Here is a 23,896-nt window from a genome sequence, read left to right as displayed (position 1 = left end):
GGAGGGAAGGTTTAAGTTGGACATCAGGAGGCGCTACTTCACGGTCAGGGCGGCTAGGGTCTGGAACCAGCTTCCAAGTGAGGTGGTGCAGGCTCCCACCCTGGGGGGTTTTAAGAGGAGGTTAGATGACCATCTTGCTGGGGTCGTTTGACCCCCAGTACTCTTTCCTGCCATGGCAGGGGTTCGGACTAGATGATCTGCCCAGGTCCCTTCTGACCCTAGAAACTAAACTATGAAACCATAAAACCTTCCTTCCTCAATGGAGGGCCTGTTCAAGGCCTATGCACTAAGCCCCACTTGCCAAGCAAACATCGATGGCTTTGCTAAGCAGACGATACTTCTTGGTCCAGGTCTCTTTGCCAGCAGCTGAGTTTCTCTTTCATCCTTCTAAGCTGCCTGTATAGTTCATGTCACCACAATCCCTGAGCTTCTCAGAATCTGTAATGCATTTACACCTTCCTGAAGGAAGGAAATGCTGTTATCTGTCTTTACAGAGGGGACTGAGACCCAACAGGGTTGCGGGCCAGACTCTTGCATGGTGGCATCAAAGTGAGCAATCCACAGTCTCCCTGCCTAACTGTGAAAATCTGTACCTAAGGTTGCTCCTGAGTACTCTCAGTATTTATCTCCCACCCAAGCCTCTCTGGGATCCTCAAACTAAGGTTGCCTATACACGTGCTTAGAGGTTGGTGCAGGGGGAGGGGAGCATTTTAATTAGAGCAGTTCCCGGATAGCTGCTCTTATTAAAATGGCTCAGCGTCATGTGTATTAAGCCCTCCCCCAGGTTTCAAAATGGCTGTGGGGACACTAACTAAAGCTCATTCAATGAGGTTTAGTTAAAGCACCCTGCAACCATTTTGAAATGGGGGGGCTTAATACATGTGATGCTAAGGAGACGTCAGAGCCTTCTAATTCGAACCCGGAGCAGACTCGATTAATCGAGTCTACACTGATGCGTTCTAATTACAATGCATCAGAGCACGTCTATAGGCAGCCTAGTGTCTCCATGCCTAGATCTCCTGCAATAGGCATGCTCACAGCATGGCCAGTGCCCCAGACAGCACTGAGTTCAGAACAGAGGAGACCCATTTCCATTAAATATATAGAGCCATTTCCAAAAATATATAGCCATTTTCATTAAATGTATGGTTTTTGGTGGTGTTACCAACAAAGGATAGCTTTGGGCACTTGCTAGGGAAGTAGAAGTGGGCCCTTCTTTTTAGCTGAAAAGACAGGTGGGGTGATGCTGAGTCTCACAACACACAAATCCACTTGTGGATTGGGCCACAGTGCTTTGCCCCAGGTTGCATGGGAGGGCTGTAGCAGAGCAGAGAGCACATCCAGCACAAGTGGCCTACTCAGTGGCATAACAAGCAGAGTTGGCATCTGGGGGGCAGGGGGTGGGCACACGACTCTGAGAGCAGGGGAGCCGTGAGTTGCAGGGAGCACAGGTTCAGAGACTGGGGGAGCCTGGGTTGCAAAAGCAGAGGTAGGGGACACAAGATCTGAGGGCAGCGGGGGATACTTCAAGAGCAGGCTGGGGGTACAGCGCTGTTACCCACGCCAGGAACTCTTACGCAGTCCTGGCTGAGCTGCTGCCCATCCCAGCTGTTGCTTTTAAAGCAGCGGCACCCAGGGACTGTTTAGGAGTACCTGGCATGGGAGTGCAGCTGGGGCACGGACTCTGATTCTGTCACCCTTCCTAACTTGATACCTGGGGCAGGTGCTCCTCTCACCCACCTCTCGTTATGCTGCTGGCCCTATTCATGGAGCCATCCATCACTGCCATGTTGTCTCTCCTTGTCTCATCTTACGTGTGCTGCAGAGCAAGTGAGGCCTTGAGGACTTCACCTTCCAAACACACACCTCTTGGAACAAGACAAGGGGAAAATACAGGGTTATGTGAAATTGTATGCCTGTTTGTGAAGCCACCGAAATGCCAAATTATCACACACTTTGGGCCTAGGTGTGAAATTTTTGTCTAGCTGTAATAGTTATGCATCATGTTACTTGAATCTTGGCATGCTGGAGTCCACATACCACAAAGAATTGAGTTCCAGATTTCAGGCTTTGAATGTTCTGCCAAGATCTGCCCCTGTAACCCAAACAAACTGGAGAAAAAAAGGAGACCAGCAATAACATATATGGTCCCTCAAATGCTTTCTTTGCATAGTCATATACCACCGCAGAGTAATCTGGGGCTGTGTTACGTAGTTAAGTTCATTTGACTCCTGTAAACATATAATGTAGAGTCTGGATCTCTGAACTGTCAAGCAAAACTGGTTCATTAGACTCCTATAAACACACACAATGCACTATAGGAAAAGGCAGCTTGTTTAAAATTCTTACAAGGGCGATATTAAAATATTTCTACACAAAGGCATTCCAATCTTCCCCTTGCTAAGCTTCTGTAAGGAGTGCACCCAGATGATAAGGTGATGAAAGACCTACAAAATACTTTTAATAAATACATTGATTGGTATCAAGGGACCTGCAGGGGGTTCCCCTATTGGTAAGAATTACTAGCAAAAAAAATCATTAAATATTTGATATAATGATTTGAAGGTTTACGGCAAAGCCTTTTCCTTATCCCTACAGAATTCACTGTTAATTTGATTGTGAAGATTTTTCCTATGCTTGAGTTTATTTTAAGTAAGGCAGCTATTACATTTTTTTCATGTGAAGCTAAGATGACTACAGTAGATCAGGTAGATCTACAGACATTACAGGTAAGGCTTCATCCTACTGAAGTTAATGGAGTTTTCTTGTTGGCTGCAATGGGATCTTCATGTATCCATTCATAGAAACTCCCCATTTTGAAGGTTTTCCACGATACAAAGGGCTGGTGCTGAACCACTGCACAGGTGCTGAACCACTGTGCATTAAATCTCATCTTGAATGGATTAAATCGGACTACCCAGTCTTTTTAGCATGTCAGTACAGCTTCCTCAGCAGTTGGTGTTTTTAGCAAAGGTAGGTCTTTCTTCTAACTTGGCTCCTGTCACCATTGTGTAAATGAATCTCGTCTCAGAATTGTATACGAGGAATAAGCTCAGGTAAATTAACAAACACGTTAACTGGGACTAGGTACCTGGGTCAAGGACAACAAGAAGTCCTATTTTAAATGCACAGGGGGTAAAAAGAAGGTACCGGGCAACGTGGGGCCTCTGTAAGACACGCTAGGAAATCAGGTGGTCACACTAGACAGCAAAGCTAACCTATTTAACAATTTCTTTGCCTCCAATTTTCTGATCAGGGACCGAGTCACCCTCCCCACCAGGACCCCCATAGGTCCCAGGGGAGGCGCACCCAGGCCTAGGGGCAGCGAGGATCTAGTCGGGGAACTTCTGGAGGGACTGGTCGCATTCAAATCAGCAGGTCCTGATGATCTCCACCCCAGAGCACTGAGGGAATTAGCAGAGGTCATTGCGGGACCCCTGGCACGGCTTTACGAGCACTCGTGGTGCTCTGGCATTGTGCCAGAGGACTGGAAGAGAGCCAATGTGGTTCCCATTTTCAAAAAAGGGAGGAAGGAGGACCCAGGAAACTATAGGCCAGTTAGTCTTACCTCGGTCCTGGGTAAGCTTTTTGAGAGAATTATCCTGGCGCATGTCCTCGAAGGGCAGCAGGGGAGGTTATGCTTGGGGGCAACCAACACGGGTTCATTAGAGGCAGGTCCTGTCAGACCAACCTGGTGGCCTTCTACGACCGGGTCACAAAATCCTTAGATGAAGGGGTAGCAGTAGACATAGTCTTTCTGGACTTCAGGAAGGCCTTCGACACTGTCTCTCACCCCATTCTCATTAAAAAACTAGGGGACTGTGGCGTCGACACCTACACAGTCAGATGGGTCGCTAGTTGGCTGGAGGGCCACACCCAGAGAGTGGTGTTGGATGGGTCTTATTCGACCTGGAGGGATGTGGGCAGTGGGGGCCCCCAGGGCTCGGTCCTCAGGCCCGCACTGTTCAACATCTTCATCAGCGACTTGGACAAGGGTGTAAAAAGCACCCTGTTCAAATTTGCTGATGACACTAAGCTGTGGGGGGATGTGGGCATACTAGAAGGGAGGAATAGGCTGCAATTGGACCTGGACAGGTTACCGGGGTGGGCGGATGAGAACAGGATGGTATTCAATACTGACAAGTGCAAGGTGCTGCACCTGGGGAGGAAGAACCAGCAGCAGACCTACAGGCTGGGGAACTCGCTTCTCGTCAGTGCAGAGGCAAAAAAGGATCTTGGAGTCATTAGTGATGCCAAAATGAACATGGGCCGACAGTGTGGGGACGTGGTCAGGAAGGCCAACCCCACCTTGTCGTGCATCCACAGATGCATCTCGAGCAGGTCCAAGGAGGTGATCCTCCCCCTCTCCCCAACACTGGTCAGGCCGCAGCTGGAGTACTGCATCCAGTTCTGGGCGCCGCACTTCAGGGGGGATGTGGACAGCATGGAGAGGGTCCAGAGGAGGCCACCTGCATGGTCGGGGTCAGCAGGGCAGGCCCTACGAGGAGTGGCTGAGGGATCTGAACCTGTTCAGCCTCCACAAGAGAAGGCTGACGGGGGATCTAGTGGCCATTTACAAACTAGTCGGGGGGGACCAGCAGGCATTGGGGGAGTCCCTGTTCCCCCGAGCACTACCAGGAGTGACTGGAAATAATGGTCACAAGCTGGCAGAGGGTAAATTCAGGTTAGACATCAGGAGGCGCTTCTTCACAGTCAGGGTGGCTAGGATCTGGAACCAACTTCCAAGAGAAGTGCTGTTGGCTCCTCCCCTGGGGGTCTTTAAGAAGAGGCTAGATGAACACCTCACCAGGGTTGTTTGACCCCAGCATTCTTTCCTGCCGTGGCAGGGGGGCAGACTTGATGATCTGCTCAGGTCCCTTCTGACCCTACCTACTATGAAACGATGAAACGTTGCTTCTTATGCAGGGCTGAGCTGAACTTAAATTAGCTAACTGCATAGCAGCTTGCATCCAGCATCCTTACAGTGAGGTTGCTCTACCTACTTTCTCAGTCAGTTCCAGTTAGACACTTTGTTTTTTAGGTAACAGAAGCAGGTTGGGAAAAACCATCCCGGGAAAAGCTGATTTAAATACACTGCAAACCAGCAGCAGCGGTCACGAACCAAGTGTGCTGAGTTTGCATGTGAATGCATCTCTCTGTTTGCATTTGAGATGAGGAGCCTTCTCTGAAGTAGCTATCTTGCTGTGATTGTTACTGAACCATGGTAAACCCAGAGGCTTTTGGTAGGCTTACATGCTCACATATACACAGGCCAAATATTTTCAACCACTGACGCTGTACAGTAGTCCCCCAGATGATAGATGGTTGTGCTTTGTTGTTACTATGAAATTTAACATGAAAACTGTTTCAGATTCAACCACTTGAAACTCAGAACATTTCTCAGGGGTTATTGGGGTGAGTAGGACATGGATAAGTCAGTTGGAAAATCCCATTTATCCCAGTTCCTCAGTCATTTGATACAGCACAAAATGTTCAGAAGCACCCAGGAATCCTAGAAACATAGGTCCAAATCATTCAGGGAGTTCAGTGATTGTTAGGGATCTAGCTGCATCTGAGAATCCGAGATATAAGTCTTATTTTTGAGAGTGACCTACTTTTGAGGCTACATCTCATTGACTTCAAGTGAGAACTGGGCTCCAAAGTGCTTGCTTTGCTCCTGGAACTTGTTATTCCAGCTTGTTCCTGGTGTGTTTTAGTGTCTTGATGAACATCTGTTATGCCTTAGACTTGAAAAATGTTATTTTTCACTTAGTACCTTTCTGATTTTCAAAGGCAGTGGTCGGATTAATGCTTCGTAATGTAGAGGAGACCATGGTGTTTTTCCTAGAAAATGGTGACCAGGGCCAGTGAGCAATTCTGCTACAGCTTTATTTTCTCAGGGCCCTGTGAAGGTTCAAGCTACGGAGTTTGACTGTCCTTCTGCTTATACAAGTCACTTCCATTTATGGCTTTTTCACTTAGAAACTGCAGAGAAGGATTATGTAGAAGACTGGCTTCAGGCATCCAGCACACTTCCTGTGGACAGCACTGGGAGATCTGGTTTGTGCTGGGAGCAGTTGACAGTCTTCAACTTATAGTCGAACCATGGATCATGCTTAAAAATAGGATTTTGGCCCTGCCTAGAATGAACTTGCCCTGAAAGCAAATAGAGTTTCCTGATTAGACGTCACTGATGTTATTCCCTTTCTAGCAGCAAAATGCAGTGGTTTGTTGCCCACTTTTGAAACATTGCCGGTCCTGGGAGAATTGGGTTCATTGGGCCTTTTTCTCTCCCACCCACATATAGAAGTGGGTATTCCCATTCTGCTAAATCCCTTCTTGCTAAGCAGGGTGTTTACTGGCTTGTGTCTGTCCCAGCTTTGACACTATAACAAAAGGTTAGAAATGATGAATGCGTTCCTTTATTTATGCTCCACAGTGCCTCCCTTTTTTTCTGCATAAACCCTTCGCTTGCCTCTTGCCCAGGCTTTAGAAATGATCATCAAATGTGAACTTTCATGGGTTTATTTATAGCATTGCTTTTATGGAAAGAGAGAAAAGAAATGATTAAAAAGCAATTTTACAAAATATTTTGTTTTAAGAGAGAATTCATTGTGTTTAAATCACTGTATTCATTGTGCGGTCTAGACTGGCAAACGAAGGCCTTGGAGCGTCATTCAAATTAAGATTGCAAAGTTCTTCGTGCCTGGAACTATGGATTTGGACGTAAACCCTCAAATGAGCTATTTCTGAACAGTAGTATAATTTTGCTATATTTAAGGCTTTGTTGGAGAGGGGGCACTGGACCAGGTTGGGCATTCAGTCTGATTCAGTAGAGCAAGCCCAGTGTTCCTTTTGTTTCTGTTGTCATTATAAATTCATATTTTCAGGGTTTTGTTCTTTCTGCTTTTCACAATTGCTGAAAACAGTCTCCTCTGTGAGTGAAGCATTTAATCAAACCAGGAAGGGCCAAGCTGACTTGAAACATATTATTGAAGTGCAAAAAAAAAAAAAAAAAACCAACCCAAAAAACAAAGAATCAAGTACCATGATCACTCTGGATATTTTGAGCACCCTGAAAGGGGCAAATTGTTTGAAAACTGCCGCCTGCAGGGTTTATTTTTAACCTGTTTTTGTCACATTGTCGTGATGTCTGGTACAAGTGGTTCACGCTCAGGAGGATTAGAGACTTAAATATCAATTGACGTGATGTTGATGTGTGTTAAAATAAAACAGATTTGCCTGATAGACTGGAAAGACAATTCTGGTGCCATCCCTCATCTGTGTAATAGGGATTGGCGAAGCAAGTCCAAACAATAAGCAGCAGCCATAACCAGGTTTCTGATTTAGATGGAGTTGTGTAAGGACACCACACCCCAGCCTATTCTCTGACCGCTGTCCTAATGCTGTCTCCTCCTGCCCACCCTGCCCTGGCGTTCCAGATGTGAAGTGCTTTGTGCAAAGGAGGCAGTAAAGAAACTATCAGGATTCTTCAGTCTGGAACTAACATATTTAAAAAAAAATGAGAAAGTCCTGGAAGGAAGAGGCAAAATTAACTTGGAGGAGAAAGAGAAGCATCAAGCTTTAGGGAAGGGCTGAAACTGCAGGGTGCATACCCAGAGCTCATGCCTCTGTTGTCTCATTTAGCACTTACCAGAGATCTAGCTCTCATTGTAATCAGTGCAGAGGTTCCCACTGTCTCAAGTGGGAGTTGAATGGGGCCGGTGTTGCCCCAAAGTTTGCTTCCAAGCTTCACAGACACAGGTGGGAAGAGAAATGTCTGATGTGAGGTGCTTACAGCCTAAAGACCCATCCTGCATCGGGATCTACTGGCATGTCCCTGGTGCAAGGGGAGAGGCAGACGGGGCGTCATGATGGGGGACTCCTCTGGCAGGATCTGTGCGCAGGTCATTCATGGGCCCAGGGGAGGGAGAGCAGCATTGCAGCCCGGTGCCGAGCTGAAAACCCCCTGCTAATCTGCTCTGGTGTGTGTAGGCAAGTGTGCTTTCTCATGAACAAACCAGAAAAGCTCCATTACTGGTTGAATAGCAGCTTAAAATAAAGCCTGCCTTCACCTACATTTATCTCTAAAGCCTAGATCTTTTCCAGAGGAGGCACCGGTGCTTTTTGAAATGCCAAATGGTTGAAGGAGCCAGAGGGAGTCAGAATGGGAGTCCCTGTGTGAGCACATAGCATACTTATGACACAGGCAGACAAAACAGGAGCCAGTAGTGAATGCACTAAAGCACCAGCTCCTTTGCCCCTATGCTTTGCCTTTCCCTCCAGCTCACAGGTAAGGGTGCAGCTGGAACAGCAGCAGCGAGATACACTGCTACACTGGCTTCCTTGCAGCGACATCAGCAGACAAGCTGGCCCCTCATTTCACTCCTGTTGCACCTGAAGAAGGAGGGTGAGCATTCATGCATTAGGTCCCTTCAAATACGCCCATTATCATTGCTTGAGTTTCATTACTTTTCCCTTTTGGAACAGAGTTTGGCTTTTTCCAGGCTCAAGTTTCACCTGCTCGTGAATCACAGGCACAGACAGGTTAGGTAGAACCGGGAAATGGGGGTGGTTATAAAACTTGTGATTATTTAAGATTTTTCAGGGCCATGTGGACCTGTAGTGTGGGAGGATAGTTTTAAGAAAAAATGCATCATAAACGATTAAGGATATGTGGCTTCTTAATACCGTATTTTCTCACAACACACACGCCCCCAAAGAAGAGGTGCACCCAGTTTTTGGGAAGGCCGAATTAAGACTTTTCCCCCAGAGTTATGGCCACGTGCAGCAGAGACCAAGCCTAATATTCAGCTCGCTTGCCCTCTCTTTCCTGCTCGGGCGAAAGCTAGTTTGAACTCTTTCACAGCTGACTGGTCAGCAGCTCTTGGCTGTTGTGCTAAAAGCTAAAACTGTAATGGAGTTACTGTAAGACTGGAGTCCAACAGGATTTTGAAAAGGGCTAAAGTCATCTGCAAGGCTGTGAATGAAAGGAAGAGAGACCAGCATGAGCTCAACTATAAACTCTTCAGCAAAGTTACTGAAGAAAAGATACCTTGGTTAGTGGAACATCAAGACTATTAAAAAGACTATTGTTATTAACACGGGGCACATTTACTTGAGTCATTTACTGCGCTTTGGCATCTTGGTGTCTACATGTGTGCACCTATTAGGAAGCATAAAATTAATAAACTCCACGGCAAGGTAGACTTGTAAAACACAAATACTTCCCTGCTGCAGAGTTTTTTCGTGCATAGCAGTGCACATGTAAGTGCTGGCTGAGGCACAGGGTACATCAGCGTAGGGCTAGCCAGCAAGCAGCCCCTGCACTGGAGCACCTTGTGCCCCAGCAAGCCCCTCCGCAGCACATGGAGCCGGGGGGAGCAGCCCTGGGCTGGCAGGCTGGCCCCCTGGGCCCCTGCCACTCTGTACAATTCCTGCACCAAAAGGGACCTCAAGTTTCCCCTTTCAGTCTCCTAATCTGGTGGGAGGGTAGAGGACTGAAAGGCGTCTCCCTCACATTCCCATGGGAAGAGAAAGCATCTCATCATGCATGTCTCCTCCAGGGTGTCCTTTCTGGAGTCAGTTAATGCGATTGCGCTTCACCCAACCTCCCTGTGGATGTGTGCACCCAGAGCGCTCCTCAGTGCCTCTGAGCAGAAACGCTAGGGCGGTGGAAACCTGGCTCCATTAAAGTCAATGGGAGCTTTCCATTGACGTCAGTGGAGACAAGTTTTCTCTCTCTGCTTTTTTGCAACCTTAAAAATGCTAACTCGTATGTATGCCCACACTCTGCTTGCAGCGTGCGGTAGAAATGTATTTGGATCTGCAACATATAAGAAGATCTAAAAGGATTTATAGACATTTATACCAAAAGAAATAAACACATGGAACATAACCAGCCTAAAGTACTGGCTCAGCAAGACAGGCTGTGGCCAACATGACATCACTTACTTTTCTGGTCCACCAATCTCATCCTAAGCAGCGTGCGCCCAGCCAAGTGCACAACCCTGCACATGGGAGAAAAAAAATGACCTGCTGATCTTATTGACAGCCCACTTACATCCTGGCACTTAGGATGTGATTATATTCCTTCCAAGCAGGGCTTAAAAGTGGAAATGGGGAGGTCTGTGACCTGTATGGTCTTACGCAAGTGATTGTACATTTGGGGAACTGCACTGGCATTGTTTGCCCACCTTGTAAAGAGCTCTGATATCTCAGTTGAAGATGGCTCCACGCATGCTAAGTGTTGTTTTTTTTTGCTACAGATATAATAGACCATAAAATTACCCAGTGCTTTTCAAAACGTAGCCATGACATGATAACTGGCTTTCAAGAGTAGCCCCTTGCCCAGGACGACTGTCGGATATGTCCTTCACGTTGCTGTTGAGGCGCTAGTACCAAGGCAGATTTAGGTTCCAGTTTGAGAAATCATAAAAGCTTGTCACATTCTGACTAGACTTTTCTGACCTTTATCTTTTATAAAATATTTTAGCAGTCATCTCTCTGTGGGTGGCAGCTCTCCTGTTTGCTGTGAAATAGTACAGGCCCTGCCAACTTTTGTTTCCCTAAGTCACATAGGCCCCAAGCCCAACCAGAAACACAGAGCCTCATGCCTTCATCCCATGTTGGAGCCAGATTGCAGCCCCCTTACTAACACCACTGCACAGCTTTTCACGTGCCGATCCACCAATTCTAAAAAATCAGACCCAGAGATGGATCCACCTACAGGGACCCTGATCCCTCCAGTGTATCCCCACAGCCTACAGCATGAATCTGCCCAGAAGATCCTTTGGCAGGACCCTGCAGTCCCCAGTCTGGATTCGCTTTGACCTTGAGCAGATCTGGATGGAGCCCAGTGTCCTGCACCTTCACATTAGAAAGTGAAGGGAGCTGCGGGCCACATTACAGAACCGGAGACATTCCAGTAGCTTTGGGGACGCACATTGGCCTGGCCTCACTACTTACAGAAGTGATTAAAACACCTCATCTACAACACAGATTTATTGGAGAATAATCAGGATATCAGCCCCTTAGGTTAGGGATGGGGGGTAACATTTCCTTTGGTTAGCATAAATCTGAAAAGAAAGTCTGCTCTGCCCCAGACTCCTTGGAAGACAGAGGAACTGATTTTTGGTTTGCGGAAAGGTTTGCAGTATTTTGTTCTTGTGACTACTGTAAAATGGGACTGAATGCGTCTTATGCCATCTGGCCTGTTAACCCACAACTAAATCCATCAGTAAGCTCCTGATTGGGCTTGAAACATCTTGTTCTTGTCAAAAAATATTTTAAATAAAAACAGGGCTTTCCACTTGTGTTTATCTTTTACCAGGAGGCCATGGAGAGAATGGGAAAAATTGGGAAAGTTGTGCAGCCAAACCACAAGCATAAAAGGTAATCTTGGTTGTAATCTTGACTTTTATGTGTCTCTCTGTGAGAGTTGAGAAATCATTTAAAAGGAAGTAAGTGCCTGCTTGCTTCTAGCCCTGTTTGTGTGCAGTTATGTGGATGGCCCAGGTTTGCTAAGGTATTCAGGTGCCTCACTTCTTTTGAAATATCACAATTGATATATGCACTAAATCGTGATTTCAGGGGCTGTTAGTTATCTTTAAAAATCCGGGCCGGTGTCCCTATTTGCATTGTGAGTGATCGGGGAAGTGTGACAAGCAGAGCACCAAAATATAATACATATGTGGTTGAAGAGGTTAAATCCCCATTTTCAGAAATGATTTGACCTCCTAGGTCACTAAAAGGCTTTTGAAAGTGTCAGCACCGTACCTAGACTGCTGGCGGCCCTGGGTGAACTTTCAGTATTCGCCAGAGATAATGATAATAATAATCGGACAATGGGAAAAGAATTGTCAGGGCCTTTTTCTGTCCCGTCCCCGGGTGGCTGCCCCATTTGCCCATGCCTGTGCACAGCCCTGCAAAATGTCAATCCTGGGTAACGCATTTCGGTGAAAGTCCCATAAACTACAACTGTGCTTAAATAAAAGTTCCAAGGGTGTAGGTTGTAGCCGTGTCAGTCTAAGGACATGGGCAGACAAGGTTCTTTGGGTGAATCCGATCTCTTTTATTAGACCAACTTAAATAGTTGAAAATAATAGAAAATGCTGAAACTTCCTCAGCCTGACGAAGGGTTTTTGAACCTGAAAGCTTGCTAAAAAATTGTTTTCCAACTATTTAAGTTGGTCTAATAAAAGAGATCAGATTTACCCAAGGAACCTTGTCTGCCTAAATAAAAATTAAGCACATTCACCTGGGTGAGGTGCTGTATTAGGTACAGCTTTGTATGAAAGGGCTGTCCGTTTTTCCTGAAACCTTTCCATTGTCAATGTGTGCTTTTACGCGCCCCCCACCAGGACGTGCGAGTACAGGGAGCTAGTCCATAGTGTACAACGGCTAACCCGCATTGCTGTACTCCAGTTAAATGTGAGCCATAGTAGTAACAGCCTTAGCTCAGAGCAGGAGAGCTGGCAGGGAAGTGTGCGAGCACCACCTGCGGGTGTAGTTGGGGATCGACAAGCAAGATGCCAGATTCACACTTCAGAACAGCCCCTCCGCCTGTCTGAGTCACAACTTCATTTTCTGACAGCTTATGTGAAAGACGCTTCTCTCCATTGTGAAGGGGAAACTAATGAGCTTTGTGATAAAATGTAGCAAGGACCAAAGTGTGAACAACCCTCAAACAGAGAAAACTAAACAGTTTCTTGCTGGTAAGAGAATGCAAACTGTTGCATGCGCTACAGCCCACTCCAAGCTGTGCAAGCTATACAATGGCCCAGACAAAAACTCCTGCCTTTCTCTTTCTTTGCAAAAGAGGAGTAATAGTATCTCTGAGCATGAGCAAGCCCAGAGAGCAGGGAAGGTTTGACTAAGTACACGGGAGGCATTAGTCATTTTTTAAAGGATTAAAGCTTTTGGAACAATTTCTGCTCATGGGTACAAGTGGGTAAAAGGCCTTTGATGTCAATGGTTATGCAGCTGTTTACTGCAGCAGAGACTTCTGCTGTAGCATAATAGGAAAGTGTCTGAAAATTAAAGCTGTGTGTGGAGTAAACAAAAGGTATAATTATAACTTGAAATCACTTGTTTGGGTGGATGTTCTGCTCTGGCAGAACACAGGACTCCAATCCCTGCAAAACTGTAATTAGAACAGAGGCAACGTCACCATGTATCGATGCTGCTCCGAGCGGAGTAAACATATATATTGTGGGGTATAAAGCATTGTAGAGCTTCAAATGTGTTGAATCCAACTTTTTTATCCCCCTCCGCCCCCACAGATTTTATGACAAGAAGTACGAAGTGTTTCTGAAACTCGTGGAACATCAGCGAGAGTATAATGCTATCATGCAAGGCATTTAATTCACAGTCAGATAATCTGAGAACTGTGGGCATCCCAGCTTTTCCAGAGACTTGCAAATGGGAGTTCATGGTAATTTCATCTGATTGCATTATGCGGTTTCAAAGAAAATTGTACTTTGTTCTTTTTAATTAAAAAAATAATCAAGTGCATTCACTTTGTGGTGCTATGTTGGGTATTTTCCCTCAAGCCATTCACATCTCTGAACTGCAGATGACCATTTCCCCACCGGTTAAAAAACAGAAGTTAGTACACCATGCCAACAGTCAGTGGTGACCACAAGCTGGGAAAGCACAAGAAATCAGTGAAGTCCTGTTGCATTTTTAATATCTACCCTACATACTGTTTCAAAAGTTGTCAGGTCAGTTGATCCTTTTAATTCTAGCACCTGCTATGGTTGAGATTGAAGTAGGATTTCTATTGTAAACTCATATTGCCTGGATAATTTGATGACAGCATTTCTTTCTGGGCCTATCTTTAGCAGCCTGCCTAGGCTGCTAAAGACTCTCCCTCTCTCTGTCTTTCCAAATTTCCAAAGCACTTCCACAGAATATAACAGATTATGTTTCTCCATCCCCATCCTTGCAATCAAACATTTTGCCATCAGGTAGCTCAGACCGCTTTATCTTTTGAAAAGTCTTTAATGAGCAGGTGGCGAAAAATTCAGCCACTGATATTTAAAGGTTAGGTCATGCCGATGCAGTTGTAATATATGGTATGCATATATGGTATGCAGGTACCATATACTGCAGGTACCTTTCCCTGTTTTACAGATGCCAATAAAACTCCCTGCTTATTGTTTCTCATGTAGCCATCAGTGAGGTTTCCAGGTGTATCTTGGTGCATTCGCACACTGCAGACAGGATGACAGCAAGTGTGGAACCCAGCCTGCAGTCCCAATATGATGTAATCATGTGTGTTACCATAGCCCGCTGAAGCCCTTCTCATTGACCATTGGGCTGGACACTGAAGAAGAGGGCAAAGAGATGGCCCTAGGTCCCACAAGCTCACAATTCAAGTGGGGCTTCAGCACCACAGCCATTCTCAGGACTGTAGTGAAAGCAGAAGAATAAGTGGGGGGCAGACAGGTTGGCTTCCCCCCATGCTGGCATGAACAGACCTCCCACACTGGGTACGCTTTGCTGAAGAAAAGTGCACCTGCCCTTGGATGACATACGCAGGCCTGATCCTGCAAAGATGTGAGCACTGCAGTGACTTCAATGAGATTCTCACAGGAAGCCCAGGGCAGCTCACAGGAACAGGCATTACTTAAGCATGAGTCATTTATTTTCTACTACTTTAACACCAGTGTCCAACAGTTTAGGGCTTTGGTGCTATATTAAAGGCAAAGGGGGTAGCTGACAAAAGGGGAAAAAGGGCGCAAATAGTCAGAAGTAGCTTAACAGCCTTAAAGCAGAGGTTCCCAACCCCCGGGCTGAGGCCTGGTACCAGGCCTTTAAGGGTTGGCTGCTGGTCTGCAGGAGGGTTGGCTGCCGGACCGGAAATCCAGTAATGACCGGCATATATTCAGTATAAAATGATTGGCTGCCGGTCCACAGTATGCCAGTCACTTCTTGTCTGCAGTATGCTGGTCTGCAGTTTCCCAGTCTGCAGTCTAAAAAGGTTGGGAACCATTGCCCTAAAGCACCAAATGGACTGTGCAAGGCAACTGTAGCTCCTTTGTAGGTCACTGGTGAAAACCCATGAACCCCCAACCTGCTGGTGCCATTCTTCCTCTAAGCCAGTGGTTCTCACCCTTTTTAGATTTGTGACTCAAGGCACCCCTTGGAAAATGCCACTCTCTGCTTTCCCTCTGTTTTTGAATGCAGAAAAATATTTCTTATGTTGCAAAGAACCCAGAAATATCACCACAATGGGTCAGATTTTTTTTAGCACTATAGATTCCTTTGCGAAAATTCAGAGTTTATATTGTGATCCGTGTTTGCACAGATAACGGTGCAATCATTGTGCAGCACCCCATGGCATCCTTGAGAGAATTTCAAGGGACAACCATGGCATCCTGGTTGATAATCACTGCTCTAAGCCCTAGCTATGCAACAGAAACAGCCTATGGACATGAAACATAATACCATCTTTATATACATGGCTTAATAGGAATTCCATTCTTTAGTCCAAGTTAAATGCACACAGGAGTTACCTGATGACAAAATTAGGCTTACAGTATTATATAAATAATAGCTGGTTCCTAAAAAATCATTTTATGTGAGTAGCGAGTGCTCAGAAACATCTGGTAACCCTTTTTTAAAGAAACAATACACTTCCTGCCTTGAAGCTCATGGAAAAGCAATTGCTGCCCTTTCCAAAGTACCCATTGTTAGGGGGAGACTGCTCCATGTAAGATTTCCAAGTTTGGGGCCGTAACTAGAGACAATGATAGTGTATGGGTTTAAAGTGAAGGAACAAAGAACATCATAACAAAGAAGAACCAGCAGCAGAGAAAGCAGATATAATGGTATTAAACCAAAGCATGCAGCTCAAGGGGTTAATGAAAATTATATAAATTGAAAATATGTGAAAGGAAATAAATCACAAATATGACACTTAGAAACTAGTATATTGTGAACAATAAATATTTATATTTATATATATATACACAGATGTATATGTATATACATGTGAGGTGAAGTCCATAAACTCCTAATGCATAACAAAAAGCATATAGTACAGGTTGGGTCCAGATGGAACGAATAATAGTTTTCTTCACTATACCAACAATTTTAACTACTTGCAAAAAAAAATCCTTCATACACTTCCTGCTATTTATATCATCATCATAAATTTGGCCTTGATCTTGCCTGTTGAACAAATGCCCGGACTTATAAGGAAAGTACAGGGAGCATACAAAGTCTACAGGAAGCGAACAACAATGTTAATTTTGTTAAAACTCAGATACACGGAGTTCAAGGAAGCTGCTAAAAATTGTACCTTGCATGAGCATGTACACAATAGTCAGATCAGGCTTTATTTAGATACTTTGTATACTTCTTTCAGTCCCTTTGCATTTTGCTCTCTTTGGAAAACTTGTGTTTCATAGTGGTGTTCTTCAGTCAAGATAACATTATGTCCTTTTATAAAACCAAGATCATGATAATAAAAAATTTGCAAGATTGTAATCCAATGGATGAGCTGAGTATAGACAGTTTTGATGGCCCAAAAGTCCCTATGAAGAACCCTCTTACAGACATCATCTAGCTGACATTTTATTTTCTATGTTGCGTGTGAAGTTGATTTAGTAAATTCTTCAGTAATAAAATGTGTTAGGGTTTAAATCGAATACAGTTGAACTGAGATGTCACTATTGTTTATTTATTTGATTTATATGCCTTTCTCTCCAGAAAAGTTACAGGGTGGCTAAGGATAAAAACAAGATAAATGATCAAAACAGAATAAAATATTGAAGTAAAATTATAAGTAATAAATAAAACAACTCCTGAAATCATAGCACAGCACTTAACCCCACCTGCTAAAAGCCTGGCCAAATAAGAAGGTACTACAGTGCTTTTGAAAGATGTCCAGGGTCGTGCTCTGATGGTCCACAAGTGGGAGGGGGCTCCAAAGCTGAGGAGCAACAACCTACAGCAGGGGTTTTCAACCTTTTTTAATAGGTGCATCCCTGGCAGCTGGATGCAGAGCAGCGGGAGGGGGAGTCAAGGGGGAGGGTGGTGCATGGCCGGATGCAGAGCAGCAGCAGCGCGGGGTGATGGATGGTTGCGGCGTTCACCTCGTGTGAGCTTCCCCCCACTCCCCGCATCTGGCTGGCTGGGCGATGCCTGTGCGGCCGGCACAGGTGCACTGCTGCCTTCACCCCCACCACCCCCAGCCCTGCTCCTGGGAGGCAGCAGCACAAGGTGGTGGGTGGTGGAGCTGCATCCCTGCCTGCCTGCGCGTACCCCCTAGGGCCTTCCCAAGTACTCCTGGGGGTACGCGTACCCCCGGTTGACAACCCCTGACCTAGAGCAACCTCCCATGTATTTTCATTAAATGAACTTGGTGCATAGACTGCACTTGTAAGAGGTTGCTCTCAGGTGACATCAGGGGCCATGGCAGAACACAAAGAAAGAGGAAATCCCTTATGTTTATAGGGCCCAGTCCATCAAGGGATTTTCAGGTCAAAACCAGCACCTTAACTCACACCTGGAAAGCTATTGGGAGACAATGAGCATTTGCTCATCATCACCATCTGGGATCTCCCTGTGGAGCCAAGTAAGAATGGTCCTGCAAATCCCCACCAGGATGTATAAATGCATTATCAGCACCTCATAGCCAACTGTATCAAACACCAGTAAGAGCTCAAATAGGATGAACAGGGTAGGGTTCCCCTGTCAGTCTCCAGGCAAAGATGGTTGAGCAGGGCCAAAAGGCAGTCTCTATACTACACCCAAGGCAAAACTCAGGCTAGTTAAATAGAAATAGGTTGAATAAAAAAACCCACTGTTTAGATATAAAGTGCCTGCTTTTTAATTTTAGGTCTTGCGTATAGCTCTCAGGCATTGTCACTTCAGATACCCTATATGCTAAAATAAGTTATGTAAAAAAGGCCGATTTATTCTGAAGCGGCCCAGTATATACATAGCTATATAGAAAACCAGCCTTGCAGGACATATGGAAACAAATGACTTGGTTGTGACAAATGTCTCTGAGTCTTACTTTGCCATATGCAGCATTAGATTGTTCTTCAAAAACAAATTCATCATACACTATCGCCGAGTCTTTGAGAAGCCTGTAACTGTTTGATGGAAACTCCCTGAAAAATGAGGCTTTGAGTGGATCAAGATTCTGATAGCATACTCTGCGTCGCAGAACTTGTCATACTTATACCCTCTGATTCAATTTCCCGGCAAATGTTTATCATGCAATTCAAAAAGAGGAAAACAACCACTAAGTCGTCAGCTGCTCCAAGGACTCCACGAGGGGGTTCAGGCATTATGTCAAATGGAGAAGATAAGCACGTGATGGTTCCCAGGGAGCAAACAATGACTCTTAGGAAGAAAATCCATATGAGACCACCTTGGGTGAAGATTCCTCTTAAGGTGAGATGTAGAAACAGTGGCATGTCATAAAGGTAATCTGCAAACTAAAGAGTTAATTGAGTTATGCTCAGAAGTAATAATACATTCTCCTGCTCTATCTCACGCAGTGTCTATAGGCAGCAGACAAGTTTCTGAATGCTTTTTCAACTACAGTTTCTTAACTATGGAATTTACTGATTGAATTCACTAATTTTCCAGAATTTAGAGCCAGGTTTTCTCAAGTGTTCACTCTTACATAGATACCGGAATGGGAGACCCGGTTTTCTAAGGAGCAAAGTATGATTGGTGTTGTTTTTTATGAAGATCTGATCAGGGTTGTTTCATTTAATGAAGGCCACCTTTGAAAATCTGCTCTCAGGTCCTTGAAAGACCAAAAGACTTCAGCGCTTGAAAAAGTGCTTTTGAAAATCTGGCCCAATGGCCCAGTCTAGCAGCCTATACTCAGACTAACATCCCAGTCATGAACTGGGACCTGTAGAACAAAGTTCTTAATAGCAATACAGGGTACTCAGTTACCAAAATATACTATGAGCCTTTAAAGAAATCTTTTTCATGCATCATAGACAACCAGTGATTCATATTACCTTCCATTGCCTGTCAGTATTTTAATTCATTAAATCATAGAATGAACTATGCATGGAATAAATATGCAAGAGGAAATATAATGTTTGGATTTTCCATTGGTATTTAAATTCCCTGCTGGTTTACAAATTAATCTGAAGAAATAAATTTCTATTTCATGGAACGTACTCAGTTTATCGGCTAAAGTTCATTTCACAGTCCTCTTAGGCCTGCTCCTTAGGGGCAGGAAGACAGGAAGATTTGCCTTGCCATTATCCTTTATGTGAGGTAAGCAAGGAATGTGCAGCACCTGTACATCTGGCTTTCATTTTTGCACAGTTTTGCTGCCTGTGGAGCCCCTGTACTTACTGGGATTTGGGCTTTAATGAATGATTTTCCCTGTAGGCCTGCCTGGTTTTTCACCTGAGAATTGGGATGCACCCAGAGAAGAAACCAGCTTCTTTCTGGTTTCATATCTGATTCAGAACTAAACTTTAAAGGCGGTGGAGATCCTAGGGTTCAAATGTGAACACACTGAAAACCAGCTTGCCCATCTCAAGTTCTGTTTTTCTGCCCTTGATATTTTTCACCGCTTGTTTTTCCCCTCTCCCAGGATAATGTGTCCCTCTGAGTAGGCACCTGCTTGCATGTGAACCCTGCTCAAAGGCATCTGCCCTGGGCATCTACTAACAGAGAGGCTGAGCCCTGCTGTAAGTGCCAACAGTTCCTTAGAAAGCGCCAACCAGGGAAATGTGCAGAGAGATTTCCCATACTGTCACAAAACGGGATCTGTCTACCACCTGGGCCTACGTAAGCACTTACCTGTCGAGGTTGTCCAGAGAAGCGCTTGTTGTAATCTCTAATCTCGTGTACAATCTGTTTGCTTGGCTTATCTTGTTGATTTTCACAGAAGACATTATCCAAAAGAATCACCTGCAGATAGAAAATAAAGGTGAGCCTTAGCACTGTGTCTTTCCATCCGAAGAAGTGCACCACTGCACCATTAAGGGAAAAAAAAAACAACCCTATGCTGGAGTTTATTGTATTTCTCAATATCATCACCATCACATTGACCTTTGCCCAGTTTCATTTGAGCAGAAACATTTCCTGCATCTTCCTTTTAAAACCTGTGTATATTTTCCAGTGCAATGTGCAGCCTCTGGCAAGAGTCTGAGGTTTTATGGAATATTGTGACACAGATATAACAAGCTATAAAATCATAAAACACTGGAGGCCCATTTAATACTTCACAGGTTCCTGATATGACAGGCATCGAATAATAGTTGCAAATGACCATAGTCCGATTCAAGCCTAAATGGGTTTCGAGATGCTGTGGAAAACTGGCTTAACCTAGGTGTCTTCTTCATTGTATGTTAAGAAGCAGGAGTTTAGAATAGAAATGACACTTACTTTTTGTCTGCAGAGGGGGCAGCTGATTGCTCCTAGCCAGGAGCCATGTTTCCAGTATGTTATTAGGCAGGAACCTACAGAAAATAAAATCACTGTATTAAGGCACAGGGTGTGGATATTTCAGTAGGGTAGATTTGACAGCAGGCTCTCGGAGTTAAAAATCCCTGGCCCCTTCACATTAGTCCAAAAAAAGAGTATAATTCTTTGCTTTCTTCCTAAAAACTGTTTTTTAAAGTAGGATTTTACTTTGAAAAGCGGCTGTTTAAAATGGGTGCCTTCCTTCTGAGAGGATCTACTTTTTCTGCGTATTTAAAAATGTACCTGCTGTCTTCAGGTGAGGCGTTGGTGTTTTGATAATGCGAAGGAGTATGCTTGCTCTGTGAGCAGCCCCACTGATTATACCAGCACCACTCTGGAAGCAAGATCATATTTAACATGCATAAGGGTGTCAAAAACTGGCCCTCAGCGACTAAAGTAGAAGGCTGGGGTAGGGGGGTGTTATTACTTTGGCTGCTGCCATTTCTGTGGAATTGCCACATTTCTGGGTGAGTGAGTTTTTGGACTCTATTCAGTCTTTCATTAACAACAGGTTTGTTAACTAACTTTCAGTTTAGCTCTCAGTCTTAGCCTGTGCAACTCCACGGAAAATGGACAGCTGTAAAATCAGGATGGTGGAATTGTACAGGTATAACTGAGGGTAGCACTCGATACGCAGAAATGTTATTGCTGGTCCAAAGGAATTAGCAACAAAAAATCCAGAGATTTTCTTGACTTTCATCATCCAGGCTCAGTGCATAAGGCTGACAGCTAGGGAAACCAGCTTTCGATTTGCAGACTGATCACATTTGACACAAGCATTGTAGTGTTAATAGAACTGGGATGGTCCAGGAAATAAATGAGAAGTAAGGTTGGTGGGGTAAGGTAATATCTTTTGTGTCCACAAACTTATCTAATATCTCTACCAACTTAGTGTTAGGGTGTGTACAGTCGTTTGCTGCACCTGGCCTGTGTTCATGTGGAGCTGTGTGGGGAAATCAGTGTAAATAACTCAGGGTGGGGTGAAGGGTGGCTGGTATCAGGGGGGTGGGGGCGGGTTGCCCTATTGGGGTAGGAGCGTTCAGCAGTTGAGGGGTGGAAATAGCACAGCCCCAGGGCTGGGGTGAGTAACTGGGCTTCTGCAGACCCAGGGCTGCACTGCCAACATGAGCAGGCATTCGTGAGGTCGGGTTAACCCTTTCTTAAATCAGGTTAACTCAATCTCAGGTCGGTATTCCTATGAACTTCCTGAACATGTGGTCTGTAATAAATCTGAAAATAAAAACTCAGGGAAGACCTGTATGAATAACCAATAATAATAAAATAGTATCTTTCTCTAACTCTCAGTTAATCTGCCTAGAAAGCCTTGGGCTGACCACTTTAAGAAAAACCAGAAAAACACTTTTTTTAAAGGGTAGAGTTTATAAAAGCTATTCTGCACTGGCCTGCCCCTCTTCCAATGGATGTCAGTGGGAGTTTTACTACTGATTTCAGTGGGAGTAGATTTAGAGCTAAACTGAGCATTTTTAAAAATCCTACCCTCAAGTTTTATTGCTTCAAGATGTGAAAAGGTAAATGTTGTACAAGAACTGGCTCTGTACAAATATAGGTATTTTATAACATGCTTGACACACTGGGTTGGGCTTTTCTCTTAAAAGGGTAAATGATGCTGCACTCGGAGGAAAACAAAGTCTAAATAATGCCAATAATAATAATAAGCTCTTACATTGCACTTCTCATCCAGTGATCTGAAGCACTTTACAAATGGGGTCAATAATACACACAGAAAGGGGAAAATAAAAGTGTAGAGAAACAGAGATGATAATATATTTCACTGTTACATCTATCTCCTTACATGAAAAATCTGCATAATAAATTGCTGGATATTATTGGAAACATTTTTGGAACCATTTGTTTTTGTCCCATATTTGTTCTGGGCTGGAAGAAATTCAGGATATCAGTTTTTCCTGTGTGTGCACATTTTATAAAGCAAGTCATGTACATAAAAACCTCAGAGACTCCTAAAATACTCTGATGCCAACTTTCAAACATGGCTGGTTCCTATGACCTACTCCCTGATTTTGGTAAATCCTTAATTGCACCACGAGTCAGATTATAGAGATGATGGTCATGAACAAACTGTGCTGAGCCAGCATAACATCAGTCTAGAAAGAAATGATGATTTCTCTTAGCAAAAATCATATTCCAGAGTAGTAAAAAGTCTTTCAGCACCTTTTAGGTTGCAGTCATAATGTCCCTGCACCTTCCAATATCGACTGGTGAAAAGCATGTTCTTTCCCAGGGATGCAGCTGGGGCAACATTTCTGATGTCCTAAAGGAATATGTTCCAAAACTCTCTCCAGAATATGCTTATTTCTTATTGTAGCAGCAGTGTCAGAAGGCCTGATTCTCTTTAAGACTTAGGCCTTTTTTTATAACTGGCACTGTAAAGAAAGCTAAAGTAAGTGTAAATAGTGTGTAAATGTTGTTTTAAGGCCCCTTAAAAGTGATATAGTGGAGACTTACTGTAGAAAAAAAATTCAGTCTTAGTGAGTGCGTCTACACGAAATGCTACAGCAACGTAGCATCGGCAGGCACGAACTGTGATGCCAATGCTACTGCGCAGTAGGGTTGGAAATGACCTGCGTGCCACCGGGACTGCGCAGTATCAGCTTTAGCAAGTACTAAATGAATGCACAGTAACAACTGCACAATCGGGTGCCCATGTAGATGTGCCCATGTCTTTATTAGGCCTGTGCAAAGCAGCAAGTATTCTTTTCGAATTCAGATTTGGTCAATTCAGAGGGACAGTGATTCGATTTGGAGATTCAAATCACCGTCCTGACTCGATTTTGCCAAATGGGATCTGAAGATTCGGCCATAGACTAAACAGGCTGCAGTCCTCACCATGCTGGACACAGCTGCCTCCAGCTGGTAAGTTTGTTGTGGTGGGTAGAGGGGGGCAGATCAACATCCCCTGAGTGGCAGCAGCAGCCCCGCCTGGAAGCTGTGTGTGCTGGTTGGGCTGGGTCCTTCCACACACAAGGGTGGAGCAAGGTGTGTGAGCTGGGCAGGTTACAATTAATTGGTGGGTGCCCACAAGCCGGATAAAATTGCCTGGCGAGCCATATAAGGCCTGGGCTGTCTGCCCCTCTCTTAGATGGACACAGGGAATTCCTACAAAGGTCCATGGGAACTACATAGATATATTTTAGAGCATAATTGGGTCTCACAAGTGCAATTTTTATGAATTAATATTAAAAGCTGAACTTTACAATTCTTAGCTTTGGAGTACTTTCAGGTATAACTTTAACTTTATGAGAATGCCAGAGTTTGTGAGGTTTGCATAGATTATTGCAGTTTGTATTTTTACTGGCTATTTGCCATTCACAGGCTTCATTGCATCCTATTAGTATTAAACTGGCCTCATGGGGATCTGTTTCCTGTTTATTGCTTAAAGTCTTCATGGGCATTT

General features: G+C 44.5%; 2 protein-coding genes across 14 annotated transcripts in view; one reads left to right on the top strand and one right to left on the bottom strand.

The window, feature by feature from the left end:
- Positions 1-13,509, top strand: part of FGGY (FGGY carbohydrate kinase domain containing) — a 260,805-nt gene extending 247,296 nt beyond the window's left edge. For 6 of the 13 annotated variants that reach the window (XM_025193140.1, XM_025193139.1, XM_025193136.1 and 3 more), the window contains 3 exons: positions 8,287-8,410; positions 11,333-11,394; positions 13,284-13,420. In XM_025193140.1, coding sequence (XP_025048925.1) covers positions 8,287-8,410; positions 11,333-11,391 — 183 coding nt within the window. In that variant the 3' untranslated portion in view covers positions 11,392-11,394; positions 13,284-13,420. Of the gene's footprint in view, positions 1-8,286; positions 8,411-11,332; positions 11,395-12,595; positions 12,717-13,283 lie in introns of those variants that run through there. The other 7 variants (XM_025193138.1, XM_014526328.2, XR_003092034.1 and 4 more) reach the window with 6 other exon arrangements.
- Positions 13,510-15,948: 2,439 nt separating this feature from the next.
- Positions 15,949-23,896, bottom strand: part of LOC102372266 (E3 ubiquitin-protein ligase RNF170-like) — a 28,621-nt gene continuing 20,673 nt past the window's right edge. The window contains exons 6-8 of the mRNA XM_006036796.3: positions 20,386-20,459; positions 19,798-19,908; positions 15,949-18,458 (exon numbers count right to left, since the gene is read on the bottom strand). Of these exons, the coding sequence (XP_006036858.2) occupies positions 18,153-18,458; positions 19,798-19,908; positions 20,386-20,459 (491 nt within the window). The 3' untranslated portion in view covers positions 15,949-18,152. The remainder of the gene's footprint in view (positions 18,459-19,797; positions 19,909-20,385; positions 20,460-23,896) is intronic.

This window comes from Alligator sinensis, unplaced genomic scaffold (genome assembly GCF_000455745.1).
Source record: "Alligator sinensis unplaced genomic scaffold, ASM45574v1 scaffold1559_1, whole genome shotgun sequence".
NCBI classification, from domain to species: Eukaryota; Metazoa; Chordata; order Crocodylia; family Alligatoridae; genus Alligator; species Alligator sinensis.
Note: the sequence above shows the minus strand (reverse complement) of the source record. Positions and strands in the feature narration are given on the sequence as shown.